The sequence below is a fragment of the Dendrobates tinctorius genome, unplaced genomic scaffold (assembly GCF_039654945.1).
Source record: "Dendrobates tinctorius isolate UK_male_01 unplaced genomic scaffold, ASM3965494v1 ptg000189l, whole genome shotgun sequence".
In the NCBI taxonomy this organism is placed as follows: domain Eukaryota; kingdom Metazoa; phylum Chordata; class Amphibia; order Anura; family Dendrobatidae; genus Dendrobates; species Dendrobates tinctorius.
In genome coordinates this window covers 10,058,703-10,073,374 of record NW_027361856.1, presented here as the reverse complement: position 1 = coordinate 10,073,374, position 14,672 = coordinate 10,058,703, and the positions used below count along the sequence as shown (strand labels likewise).

The 14,672-nt window shown below is 49.7% G+C and overlaps 1 protein-coding gene across 2 annotated transcripts; it reads right to left on the bottom strand.

The window, feature by feature from the left end:
* Nucleotides 1-5,383: 5,383 nt before the first annotated feature.
* Nucleotides 5,384-12,917, bottom strand: MTX1 (metaxin 1). 2 transcript variants are annotated; one of them, XM_073552370.1, is made up of 8 exons: nt 12,736-12,917; nt 9,140-9,209; nt 8,987-9,066; nt 7,451-7,543; nt 7,186-7,368; nt 6,371-6,447; nt 6,128-6,282; nt 5,384-6,046 (listed from the first exon to the last, which is right to left on the bottom strand). In XM_073552370.1, exons 1-8 carry the CDS (start codon nt 12,814-12,816, stop codon nt 5,832-5,834), a joined length of 954 nt encoding a protein of 317 aa, XP_073408471.1. In that variant the 5' UTR covers nt 12,817-12,917; the 3' UTR covers nt 5,384-5,831. The 2 variants fall into 2 exon arrangements, with proteins under 2 accessions (XP_073408471.1, XP_073408472.1); XM_073552371.1 differs by lacking the exon at nt 12,736-12,917 and adding an exon at nt 11,034-11,161.
* Nucleotides 12,918-14,672: the final 1,755 nt, after the last annotated feature.

Here is a 14,672-nt window from a genome sequence, read left to right as displayed (position 1 = left end):
GGGCCTACCTGTCTCCACTGTTGGGAGCATCATCCGGAAGTGGAAGGCTTATGGAACTACTGAGCCTTCCACGGCCTGGACAGCCTTTGAAAGTTTCCTCCCGTGCCGAGGCCAGGCTTGTCCGAAGAGTCAAGGCTAACCCAAGGACAACAAGGAAGGAGCTCAGGGAAGATCTCATGGCAGTGGGGACATTGGTTTCAGTCAATACCATAAGTAACGTACTCCACCGCAATGGTCTCCGTTCCAGACGAGCCCGTAAGGTACCTTTACTTTCAAAGCGTCATGTCAAGGCTCATCTACAGTTTGCTCATGATCACTTGGAGGACTCTGAGACAGACTGGTTCAAGGTTCTCTGGTCTGATGAGACCAAGATCGAGATCTGTGTTGCGAACCACACACGTGACGTTTGAAGACTGGATGGCACTGCATACGACCCCAAGAATACCATCCCTACAGTCAAGCATGGTGGTGGCAGCATCATGCTGTGGGGCTGTTTCTCAGCCAAGGGGCCTGGCCATCTGGTCCGCATCCATGGGAAGATGGATAGCACGGCCTACCTGGAGATTTTGGCCAAGAACCTCCGCTCCTCCATCAAGGATCTTAAGATGGGTGGTCATTTCATCTTCCAACAAGACAACGACCCAAAGCACACAGCCAACAAAACCAAGGCCTGGTTCAAGAGGCAAAAAATCAAGGTGTTGGAGTGGCCTAGTCAGTCTCCTGACCTTAACCCAATTGAAAACTTGTGGAAGGAGCTCAAGAATAAAGTCCACATGAGACACCCAAAGAACCTAGATAACTTGGAGAAGATCTGCATGGAGGAGTGGGCCAAGATAACTCCAGAGACCTGTGCCGGCCTGATCAGGTCTTATAAAAGACGATTATTAGCTGTAATTGCAAACAAGGGTTATTCCACAAAATATTAAACCTAGGGGTTGAATAATAATTGACCCACACTTTTATGTTTAAAATTTATTAAAATTTAACTGAGCAACATAACTTTTTGGTTTGTAAGATTTATGCATCTGTTAATAAATCCTGCTCTTGTGTGAAGTTTGAAGGCTCTAACTTATTTGCATCTTATCAAACCTGCTAAATCTGCAGGGGGTTGAATACTACTTGTAGGCACTGTATATATATATATAGAAAAACATATATTCCGGATTGTGATAGTATTGTGTATCCTATTCAGACAATCAATACAATAACCTGGACTTTTATAATTAAATAAAAAGAAATATATGAAAATCAAAAAAAAGGGAACAAGAGAGGATAAGAACCAGTTTCATTGTGGTGAGTTTGAGACAAATGTCTGGTGGTTTCACCACTGAGCTATCATGATGCCCTACATCATAAAAATGATTTTTCTTCTCTAACATTTTTTCCCATTGACCATATACCTGAAAATGCTCCGAATAGATTTCTGCAACTTAGTAGAAAAGAAATTTATTGGATTTATCGACTCGATACTATTAATCCAAAAGGTTTAAATGAAATATGCGATATTTTTATATAAGTGAAATATGCGATATTTTTATATAAGTCTTACCTTGAGGAATGTTTTTCATATTTTTCTGTATATTTAATATATTAATTTATTTGTAAAATTTTTTAAAGTGTACTAAATTATCCTCACATTTTATCTGGTGAATTGAGAAGTTTTATGAGAAAATAATATATGTTACGTGATATACATTTCTTAATGTTTTTTGGGTTTTTTTCCCCTACTACGCTCTGGGCCGCGATATACCTCAGGGATCCCTTGGGTCATTCTAGTTCACTCAGCACTACTCCCTCTGGTGGACATAAATATATTACAGTTGGGTTCACCGCTAATTCTCATTTTTAAATACATTTGTTTTTAATTTGTATCAGTCCTTTCATTCAGTTGGTTTTTAGGATTTAAAAACTTCCCCACAAAATTATTTTTAAATAATTTTAAAACACATTTTTAATTAAACACTTTGGTTTTATATTTTTCACTCGCATAATTGCACACTGGGAATTGTGGCAATATGCTCCTAGTTCTTTCATAGATCTGCCATGTGAATGGCAACATAAAAAAAAAAAAAAAATACATCGGTTTAAAATACATCATTTCTCCAAATATAGCTCCTTTTATACACTCCCATTTATCACTACTATTGGTGAAAAGAAACTTTTTGCACTCTTTATCTTCACTAGTTATATCAAATGAGTAATTACTCTCCACTACTCCTCACCACTGATAGCTCATCACTCATGATAGCTCAGTGGTGAAACCGCCAGGCATTTGTCTCAAACTCAAAATGAAACTGGTTCTTATCCTCTCTTGTTCCCTTTTTTTTGTGTTCTACATATTTCATATATTTCTTTTTATTTATTTATGAAAGTCCATGTTATTGTATTGATTGTCTGAATAGGATACACAATACTATCACTATCCGGAATATGTTTTTCTATATATATATATATATATATATATATATATATATATGTCACTTTGCTTGTCTTTTTCAAATATCTTTATGTGCAGGTTGACGCCCTTTTCTCACAACGGGGGGTTACGCCCACACAGCATATAAAGCTGTCATTTGTATAGACCGATCACAACTCTGTACTCTAACCTGAAGAGGAGGTGCGGTTTGTCACCTCGAAACGCGTAGTTTCTGTAGTACATATAATAAAGAACTTGAAAGATTTATATATGGATTTCTGAAGAATTCTTATCACTAAAGCAGCGCGGATACTCAGAAGTGCTTTTCTTGGATCCTCAACTTATGATACCTAGTGGACGCTGTCCACCTGCACGAGCTCTGCAGGAGCTATATGACTGCAACAAACATTGAGAGTGGTTGTGTCTGAACACAACCCATAAAGGGTGAGTACTCCAGAGTACTTTTTAATTGATTTATACCAGGTGAAGCCCCATATCTGCGCCCCTGCCCTTGTTTTCTCCTGTACACTACATACAGAGCTCCTCTGTATGTCGTCACTGGTGATCATTGTATTACCTGTACACGGACATTGTAGACAGAGCTCCTGAGTATGTCACTGTATACTATGTACAGAGCTCCTGTGTTTAATGGCACTGGTGGTCACTGTATTACCTATACACTATACAGAGCTACTGTGCATGATGTCACTGGTGATCACTGTATTATCTGTACACTGACACTTTATACATTATTCCTGTGTATGTCACTGGTGATCACTGTATTACCTGTACACTATATACAGAGCTCCTGTGTATAATCTCACTGGTAATCCATGTGTTACCTGTACAGACACTATACACTGTATACTATGTACAGAGGTCCTGTTTAATGGCACTGGTGGTAATGTGTGGCCTGGTCATGGTGTGGTTGTACTTGTTTCCTGTGTGGTGGTACCCTGAAATTCCTGGTGGCGTCTCTGGATCCAGCCGCCAGGTGACTCTCCTCCAGCAGTCATGCATGGTCCTGATGTACGATCCGTTATTTGACATATGGCATCCAGTTGACTCTCTTCCAGTAGTGGTCTATGGTCACAATGTGTGATTCAGGGCCTGGCCTTCAGGTGGCGCTTTCCCATAACATTTGTGTATGGTCCTGATGTGTGATCCTGTATTCGGCCTTCAGATTGTGCTCTCTTCCAGCAGTCGTGTACGGTACTGATGTGTGATTCAGGGTCCAACCTACAGATGGGGCTCTCCTTCTTAAGTCTTGCATAGTCCCAATTTGTGACCTGTGATTTCTGGTCCGACCTCCAGATAGCGCTCTTCTACATCAGTCATGTATCGCCCTGATGTGCGATTTGGGGTTCGGAATCCTGTTGGCGCTCTCCACCAGCAGTCGTGCATGGTCCTGTGACTTGGGGTCTGGCCTCCAGGTAGAATTCTCTCCTAGCATTCGTGCATGGTCCTAATGTATAATTTGTGATTCAGGGTCCAGTCTCCAGGTGGCGCTTTCCCCCAGCAGTTATCCATGGTCCTGATGTATGATTTGGGGTCCAGTCTCCATGTAGCGCTGTTCCTCAGCGGTCATTTATGGTCCTGATGGTTACCATTGATTTGGGTTCGAGACTTTGGGTGCCACTCTTTTGAAGCAGTCATGTATGGTCCTGATGTGTGATTTGGGGACTGGCTGCCCGGTGGCCCTCTCCCACAGCGATTGTGTGTGATCCTGTGTTTGGTTTCCAAGAGGTGCCCTCTTCCAGCACTCATGCACAGTCCTGCATCTCTTTCAGGGCCCGGCCTCCAGGTGGTGCTATTCTTTAGTAGTCATGTATGGTATTGATGCGTGATTAGGAGCCTGGCCTCCAGGTGGTGCTTTTCCCCCAGCAGTCATGTATGGCCCTGATGTGCGATTTATTTCAGGGACCAGTCTCCAGGTGGCACTGTCTTCCATCAGTAATGTATGGTATTGATGCGTGATTCAGGGCCCTGGACTAGAAGTGGTGCTCTCACCGATCATTAGTGTATCGTCCTGACACGTTACCTGTGATTGGAGTCTAGCCTCCAGGTGGCACTGTCCCTCAGCAGTTGTGTATGGTTCTGATGTGTGAGCTGTGATTTGAGGCCTGGCCTCAGTCTTGCATGGTCATAAATTGTGGTCCGGCCTCCAGGTGGCGCTATCCTCCAGCAGTTGTGTATGTTCTGTGATTCAGTGTCTGGCCTCCAGGTGGCGTCATCTGCTTATGCAGTGCAGGTCTCTCGCCGTGTCCATTCTGGTGATATTTCCTGGCGCAGTGACATGCTGTTGCTGAAGAGACATGGCCGCTAGTACTGGCCAAACCCCAAAGCCAAAAAGTTGGGGTGGAGTTACTCTCTTTGCAAATGCTGGCAGCCGTGAGCATTGCTGCGCAGTGACGTGACCAGGGCCTCAGTCACTGACTATTACTTACAGATTGGAAGGAGTGGGGTCCTGGTAACGTGTCAGATTCCTGTGCTGCATTCACACGGCTATGTTAACTCCATGTAAACAAGCTGTACAGCAGCCCTGCCCCCACTGTGGGTAGACATAATCCTCTACTGCTTTATGGCAAGGTAGATGTCTATACACACATAATAAGGGATTCATCCGAATTCTTCCTACGGACCCTGCAGCCTTAGGACTAGCGCCCCAAGGGAATCTGTCACCATATTTGACCTATATACACTATCACTATGGGCACACAGGATATAAAGTGCTGAGGACTGCGATCCCTGTGCCTCATATCAGATGTGTTATTGCTGAGAAATCCTCATATACTTTATATAAATGATGTCATCCAGGCAGGATGCTGCCCCAAAGATGACTGAGCTGAACTTTCCAGCATTAACAGCACAACAATGCCAGCTCACGCTTGGTTACTGTGCAATATTGGCACTGGCACGCGCTCCAATGCTGGGAAGGGTCATCATCGGACGGCTGTAATCAGATGCTTATGTAACATAACCCTCATTTATTATCATACATCAGTAGTGGGCATTCAAGGTCAACCACTGCATAGATAGATGCACTTACCGGACAGCCCCACTGTGGCCCCCCACTGCCACCTGCACACCGTTCACCCTCTAGCCACCCTACCAGAGAGGCCCGCACACTGCTCACCCTGTAGCCACCTTACCAGAGGCCCACACACTGCTCACCCTCTAGCCACCCTACCAGAGGCCAATCCCCAAGTGCAGCCCACAAACTGCACACCCTCTAGCCACCCTACCTGAGGCCAGTCCCCCATTGCTCACCCTACTCGAGGCCAGTCCCTCACTGCAGCTTGCACACTGATCAGCCTCTAGCCACCCTACCAGAGGTCGGTTCCCTGCTGGGCCTGCATGCTTGGACACGATATAGAAAGGTAATGGAATGATATGCGGCCGCCCGGCCCCTGCTTCACTCATCGTCTTCCTCCAAGGCTAACCCCTTCTTCACTACCCTGTCCCCCGACACCCGCTGAATGGATACGATCCCACTTAGCAGCGCGTAGCTGATCATGGCCAGCAGCCCCACCGCCACAGACAGAAGCTGGTTACGCCTTTTATGGGGCTCCTCCTCATATTCGGGAGTTTCGGTCGGCTGCGACTTAGGGGAGATGCAAGGAAAAATCTCTGCAAAGACACAAAGCAGTGTTGTGAGCAAGCGGGAAAGGAGACACAGAATGGGCCAATGGTCCAGCCCCAGGAATTCACCTCCATCTTGGGAGAAGTAGATGCTGAGGATGGATGAGCAATACTGGCACAGGTTGGGCAGAGACCTCAGGTGCTGCTGCAGGCGGCTGCTGGGCAGCTTCACACTCAGTATCAGGGCCAGGTGGCTGAAGATGTGGGCGTCCAGAGAGGCTGGGCTGCAAGGGACAGGCAATTACATCATTGGACAAGATGGAAAAAAAAAAAAAGACCCCAAACGAGTCACAGCACCAGAGTCACACTTACGAGTCTCCGAAGAAGAACTGTTGCACTCCCAGCCTCTGTGAGAGGAGGATAAGACATTCCTGGGCATCCGCGTACAGCTGAGGAGTACAGGGTTACTGGCACAAGCCCAGCACGGGTATCACAACCCCAGCCAATCCCCATTTCCTCACCAGTTACCACCCCTGCTTCCAGGGCGGTCTCATTGTCCTTCCCGCCAGTTCACACCCGTACTTCCAGGGCGGTCTCAGTGTCCTTCCCACCAGCTCTCACGCTTGATTCTATTGTGGTCTCATTGTCCATCCCACCAGCTTCCACCCCTGCTTCTTGGGCGGTCTCTTACTCCTCCCCTTCCTCACCAGTTTCTCAGCAGTCTTGTTAACCTTCAGTCAGCTCACCTTCCACATTTTTTTTCGGTGGTTTCATCATCTTCCTGCCAGCAAATTCCCCTCCCAAACCTGTTTCTCAGCGGTCTCGTCATCCTCCCGCCAGCTTCTCCCCTCCAACTCCTGATTCTCGGAGGTCTCATCGTCCTCCCACTTGTGTTCCCCCTCTCACACCTGTTTCTCTGCAGTCTCTATCTCACCAGCTCCCCCCCTCACTTACCGGGCAGTCCTACCCGCCAGCTCACATCCTTGCTTCTTGTACAGTCTCACTGTCCTTCCTGGTGGTTTCTTAGTCTTCCCGCCAGCTACATCCTCCCACACCTGTTTCTCGGTGGTCTCATCATCCTCTCGCCAGCTCCCCCCCTCCCACACCTGTTTCTCGGCAGTCTCATCATCCTCCCTCCAGCTCCCCCCTCCCACACCTGTGTCTCACGGTCCATCATCCTCCCACACCTGTTTCTCGGTGGTCTCATCATCCTCCTGCCAGCTCTCCCCCCGGATCAGCTGCAGACGCTCCAGGTGTTTCTTGTGAATCTGGTTGGGGATGAAGAAGTTGAGTGGGAAGGGGATGGTCTCGGCGTACCACCTGCGCGTATGGTCTACATAGTTCTTGGCATCTACCCAAAATGTATGGATCTAAAAGGAGATTAATTAAACTGTGAGTCTGGAATATTGGGGGGTCCTCAGTATTAATGCTGGGGATGATAGCAGGACTCACCAGTGCTGGTAGAAGCTTCTCTTCCAGCAGAGAGATGAAGGCTAGGGTGTCCGCACCTTGCTTAGCAGTCAGGTCGTAATCGGCGTTATATTTCTGTGGACAGAAAACACCAGCCATTTCGAAGTACCCCCATACAGTAGATATCGAGGCCGCATTTCACGCTATACAGTAGATTGAGGCCCCACCTCACCCCATACAGCACAGGTGTTGGAGATACTTGCCCACTCACAGTACAGATATCAGAATGCCCTACCCCTTTTTACAGTGCAAACACCAAAGCCACTTGCCCCCTCATAAAGTACACGTCAGAACGCCCTACCCCTTTAGAAGTACAAATGACAGAGCCCCATACAGTACAAGTGTCAGAGCCCAATGACCACCCTCCATCCCATACAGTACTATTGTCAAAGCCCAATGCCCAGCCCCCCCACATCCCATACAGTACAAATGACCACTTCCCCACCTCATACAGTACAAATGTCAGAGCCCCATGCCCACCCCGTACAACACAAATGTCGGAGCCCCATGCTCCCCATACAATACGGGTGTCAGAACACCATGCCCCCCCCCCCCCCCCCCCCCCGTACAGTACAAATGACGGACCCCATGCCCCCCCCCCGTACAGTACAAATGACGGACCCCATGCCCCCCCCCATACAGTACAAATGACGGACCCCATGCCCTCTGTACAGCACAAATGACAGACCCCATGCCCCCCCTACAGCACAAATGCAGTACAAATGACGGACCCCATGCCCCCCCCACGTACAGTACAAATGACGGATCCCATGCCCCCTGTACAGTACAAATGACAGACCCCATGCCCCCCGTACAGTGCAAGTGACGGAGCCCCATGCCCCCCGTACAGTACAAATGAGAGCCCCATACAGTACAAATGATGGAACCCCGTACAAGTGACGGACCCCACGCACCACCAAGTGACGGACCCCACGCCCCGTACAAATGACGGACCCACCCTGCCCCGTACAGTACAAGTGACGGACCCCACGCGCCCCCCCCCACCCCCCGCACAAATGACGGACCCCACGCCCCGTACAAATGACAGACCCCACGCCCCCCCCGTACAGTACAAATGACGGACCCCACGCCCCCCCCCACCGGTACAGTACAAATGACGGACCCCACGCCCCCACCCGTACAAATGACGGACCCCACGCACACTGTTCACCCTCTAGCCACCCTACCAGAGAGGCCAGTCCCCCACTGCGGCCCGCACACTGCTCACCCTATAGCCACCCTACCAGAGGCCCACACACTGCTCACCCTCTAGCCACCCTACCAGAGGCCAATCCCCAAGTGCAGCCCACAAACTGCTCACCCTCCAGCCACCCTACTTGAGGCCAGTCCCCCACTGCTCACCCTCTAGCCATCCCACCCGAGGCCAGTCCCTCACTGCGGCTCACCCTACCAGAGGTCGGTTCAAATGAGTACAAATGACGGACCCCACGTGCCCCCCCCCCCCCCCGTACAGTACAAATGACAGGCCCCACGCCCCCTTCAGTGTCACCAACTCACCTGCTTCCTCAGATGGGTGATGATTTTGCTGGTCTGGAACACAACTCCATCCTGCGGAGTCTTTAGGGCAGGGAGCTGACCTGGAATTAGAGTTGTAGCTGTGAACTGGCACACAGGGTGACATGCTACATACGTGTGTGAGTGTGTGTGTACCTGAGGGGCTTCGCCAGGGGTTGGAAATTTTATGGACCTTGAGGGGAGCTCCTGAAAACTTGGCGTAGGTCTGAAACAAAAAGAAACAATCAGTAAGCGGGTGAGGCAGGAGCAATGCCAGACATGGTGTATGTCGTCACCTAGAAGAGTTCAGCAGGAGCCAGCCACAGGCATTCATTGGGGGATACTCTGCTGCCATATTGAGAGGTCACACATCATCTGCTGCCAGGGTGGAGGATGGAAAATGAACATCAGCGCAGCAGCCCATAATTACAGTGTGTACAGCAAAATCACTGCCAACGCTGACCACGGAAATCAGAGAAACGTGGGGGAAGGGGGAGTCTGCAGCGCCGAACTACTCCCCCAACATCCGAGATACACCAGGCAAAGCTGGGTGCCGCCCAGTACGGTGGACACCACTCCTCATACTAGGTAACATCCAGTACAGCAGTCACCACCCCTAATACTGGGAAAGCTGGGTGACGCCCAGTATGGTGGATATCACCCCTCATACTGAGTAACATTCAGTACGGCTGACACCATCCCTCATAATGGGAAAGCTGGGTGACATCCAGTAGAGCAGACACCACCCCTAAGGCCTCTTTCACACTTCAGTTTTTTGCATCAGTCAAAATTCGCCAAAAGGACGGATGGCGGATCCGTTTTAGTACTGATGACAACGGATGCCACCTGTCCGTTTTTTGACGGATCCGACATATGAAGAATTTTAAAGGAATCGCAGGAGAGAGAGAGAGAGAGAGAGAATTTTTTCGGACAGCAACTTGTGGCGGATCCGCAAAAAAAACGGATGCAACGGACGGCAATCCGTCACAATCCGCCTATAATGAAAGTCAATGGGGAAAAAAACGGATCCTCAAAAGAAAATTGCGGATCCGTTTCTTTCAAAACCTGGCGGATTGTGACTGATTGTAAAAAACTGAAGTGTGGAAGAGGCCTAAGGCTGAGTGCAGACATACTTTTTGGTCCTGCGGATTTTTCCGTGCAGAATGGAAGAAAACCGCAGGTCAAATGGCCTGCATTTTTCCTGCGGATTTCTTCCATTTTTCATGTGGTTTTTGTGCGGTGCGGATTTGGTGACAGGGGAGATAGAAAACCACACAAAAGAAGTAACATGCTGCGGATTTTGTACCGCAGGAAAACCGCGCAGAAAAATCCGCAGCGTCTGCACAGCGTTTTTTTTTTTTCATTGCTTTTAATGGTACTGTACATCACAATGTGGATATGCAACGTTTCTGCGCGGTAAAATCCGCTGCGGAACCGCTGCAAATCTGCATCGTGTGCACACAGCCTAATACTGTGAAAGCTGGGTCATGTCTAGTACAGCAGACACCATCCCTAATACTGGGAAACTGGGTGACGTCCAGTACGGCAGACACCATCCCACATACTGGGAAAGCTGGGTGACGTCCAGTAGGGTAGAGACCATCCCTAATACTGTTAAAGCTGGATCATGTACAATATGGCAGTCACCACCCCACATACTGGGAAAGCTGGGTGACATCCAGGAGGGCAGACAATCCTTAATACTGTGAAAGCTGGGTCATGTCCAGTACGGCAGTCACCACTCCTACTGGGAAAGCTGGGTGACGTCCAGTAAGGCAGTCACCACCCCTCATACCGTGAACCATCCAGTATGGGAGACACCACTCCTCACACTGGGAAAGCTGAGTTACATCCAGTATGGCGGGACAGTCAGCATGAACACTAATTTTGTGGGGTGATATCAGATCCGGAGGATGAGGCGCTGCATTCCTGGGCTAACTTTCCACTCTGGTAATTCCAGGTCGGCAGCATTACCTCCACTCTGTAAACATCGCATCACCCACAAGACCTGCATTCTGTGTCTGGAATGGGGGAGACGAGCGGCACCCACCAGCACAACCGGCTCATTCATCCTCCGAGCCGACACTGCCAGAAATATTCATTAACCATGGGTGAGGAAAGCGACTGGAGACAGGGAGGCGTCCCAGGAACTGTACAGTGGCAGAAGGATTGGGGGGCAGAACAGAAAACTGCAAGGGTACACCGAGATTAGCACAGAGCACGTGAGGGGATAGGCGTACACAGTCAGTCTGCGGCCTCAGTCTCTCACACACACGCGCAGTCTGCGTCATCAGCCTCTCACGCACGCGCAGTCTGCAGCATCAGTCTCTCACGCACGCGCAGTCCGCGGCCCCTCAGCCTCGCACGCAATCCGCAGCCTCAGTCACACGCGCGCAGTCTGCGACCTCAGTCTGACACACGCACACACGGCCTCAGTCTCGCACACACACACACACAGTGTGCGGCCTCAGTCTCGCACACACACACACACACACACACACAGTGTGCGGCCTCAGTCTCACACACACACACACACAGTGTGCGGCCTCAGTCTCGCACACACACACACACACACAGTGTGCGGCCTCAGTCTCGCGCACACACACAGTGTGCGGCCTCAGTCTCGCGCACACACACAGTGTGCGGCCTCAGTCTCGCGCACACACACAGTGTGCGGCCTCAGTCTCGCGCACACACACAGTGTGCGGCCTCAGTCTCGCGCACACACACAGTGTGCGGCCTCAGTCTCGCGCACACACACAGTGTGCGGCCTCAGTCTCGCGCACACACACAGTGTGCGGCCTCAGTCTCGCGCACACACACAGTGTGCGGCCTCAGTCTCGCGCACACACACAGTGTGCGGCCTCAGTCTCGCGCACACACACAGTGTGCGGCCTCAGTCTCGCGCACACACACAGTGTGCGGCCTCAGTCTCGCGCACACACACAGTGTGCGGCCTCAGTCTCGCGCACACACACAGTGTGCGGCCTCAGTCTCACACACACACAGTGTGCGGCCTCAGTCTCACACACACACAGTCTGCGGCCTCAGTCTCACACACACAGTCTGCGGCCTCAGTCTCACACACACAGTCTGCGGCCTCAGTCTCACACACACAGTCTGCGGCCTCAGTCTCACACACACAGTCTGCGGCCTCAGTCTCACACACACAGTCTGCGGCCTCAGTCTCACACACACAGTCTGCGGCCTCAGTCTCACACACACACACAGTCTGCGGCCTCAGTCTCACACACACACACAGTCTGCGGCCTCAGTCTCACACACACACACACACAGTCTGCGGCCTCAGTCTCACACACACACAGTCTGCGGCCTCAGTCACACACACACACACACACACACACACAGTCTGCGGCCTCAGTCTCACACACACAGTCTGCGGCCTCAGTCTCACACACACAGTCTGCGGCCTCAGTCTCACACACACACACAGTCTGCGGCCTCAGTCTCACACACACAGTCTGCGGCCTCAGTCTCACACACACACACAGTCTGCGGCCTCAGTCTCACACACACACACAGTCTGCGGCCTCAGTCTCACACACACACAGTCTGCGGCCTCAGTCACACACACACACACACACACACAGTCTGCGGCCTCAGTCACACACACACACACACACACACACACACACACACAGTCTGCGGCCTCAGTCTCACACACACACAGTCTGCGGCCTCAGTCACACACACACACACACACACACACAGTCTGCGGCGCCCCCTCTCACCAGCACGGTCAGACAGTCCAGGTCAACGCTCGGGAGCCCCCAGTCTCCTTTCCAGCAGTACAACTCCATGGGCGCCGCCATCTGGGATCACGGCTGACCCGCCTGCGGTTAGAACACGTGACGGTCCAAATTTTGAGGGAACAGGAAGGTATTGTCTGGTATGCGCCGATATAGAGGGGCGTGACTAAACACTAACTGTAAACTGCCATGTGATTGGCTTTCCTGGGCTCCGCCTTCCAAGGTCTCACTGTAACTTCTGAAAACGCAAAACGAATGTGTTATGTGTCCCTATGACAACACTTCGGTGTCTTCCATATGCAAAGGCTGGCCATACAGGTCATTGGCCAGGTATCACACTGCAGATTAGATACGCTACCCTACCGTGATAACCACTGAGCCACCATACTGCCCTATAAACATTGCTAACAACTGAGCCACCGTGCTGCCCTATATACATTATTAACCACTGAGCCACCATACTGCCCTATATACATTACTAACCACTGAGCCACCATACTGCCCTATATACATTACTAACCACTGAGCCACCATACTGCCCTATATACATTATTAACCACTGAGCCACCATACTGCCCTATATACATTATTAACCACTGAGCCACCATACTGCCCTATATACATTACTAACCACTGAGCCACCATACTGCCCTATATACATTACTAACCACTGAGCCACCATACTGCCCTATATACATTACTAACCACTGAGCCACCATACTGCCCTATATACATTACTAACCACTGAGCCACCATACTGCCCTATATACATTATTAACCACTGAGCCACCATACTGCCCTATATACATTATTAACCACTGAGCCACCATACTGCCCTATATACATTACTAACCACTGAGCCACCATACTGCCCTATATACATTATTAACCACTGAGCCACCGTACTGCCCTATATACATTACTAACCACTGAGCCGCCGTACTGCCCTATATACATTACTAACCACTGAGCCGCCGTACTGCCCTATATACATTACTAACCACTGAGCCGCCGTACTGCCCTATATACATTACTAACCACTGAGCCACCGTACTGCCCTATATACATTACTAACCACTGAGCCACCGTACTGCCCTATATACATTACTAACCACTGAGCCACCGTACTGCCCTATATACATTACTAACCACTGAGCCACCATACTGCCCTATATACATTACTAACCACTGAGCCACCGTACTGCCCTATATACATTACTAACCACTGAGCCACCATACTGCCCTATATACATTACTAACCACTGAGCCACCGTACTGCCCTATATACATTACTAACCAATGAGCCACCGTACTGCCCTATATACATTACTAACCACTGAGCCACCGTACTGCCCTATATACATTACTAACCACTGAGCCACCATACTGCCCTATATACATTACTAACCACTGAGCCACCGTACTGCCCTATATACATTACTAACCACTGAGCCACCATACTGCCCTATATACATTACTAACCACTGAGCCACCGTACTGCCCTATATACATTACTAACCACTGAGCCACCATATTGCCCTATATACATTACTAACCACTGAGCTACCGTACTGCCCTATATACATTACTAACCACTGAGCCACCATACTGCCCTATATACATTACTAACCACTGAGCCACCATACTGCCCTATATACATTACTAACCACTGAGCCACCGTACTGCCCTATATACATTATTAACCACTGAGCCACCATACTGCCCTATATACATTACTAACCACTGAACCACCATACTGCCCTATATACATTAACCACTGAGCCACCATACTGCCCTATATACATTACTAACCACTGAGCCACCATACTGCCCTATATGCATTACTAACCACTGAGCCACCATACTGCCCTATATACATTACTAACCACTGATCCACCATACTGCCCTATATACATTAC

Bases quoted from the DNA above. Each gene is read 5' to 3' on its own strand.
- MTX1 (XM_073552370.1), bottom strand. From the start codon at position 12,816: ATGGCGGCGCCCATGGAGTTGTACTGCTGGAAAGGAGACTGGGGGCTC. The intron at 7,369-7,450 runs GTGAGTCCTGCT...ATCTCCTTTTAG, and splicing joins AGAAGCTTCTACCAGCACTG to ATCCATACATTTTGGGTAGA. The intron at 6,448-7,185 runs GTGTGGGAGGAT...TGTACTCCTCAG, and splicing joins ATGAGACCACCGAGAAACAG to CTGTACGCGGATGCCCAGGA.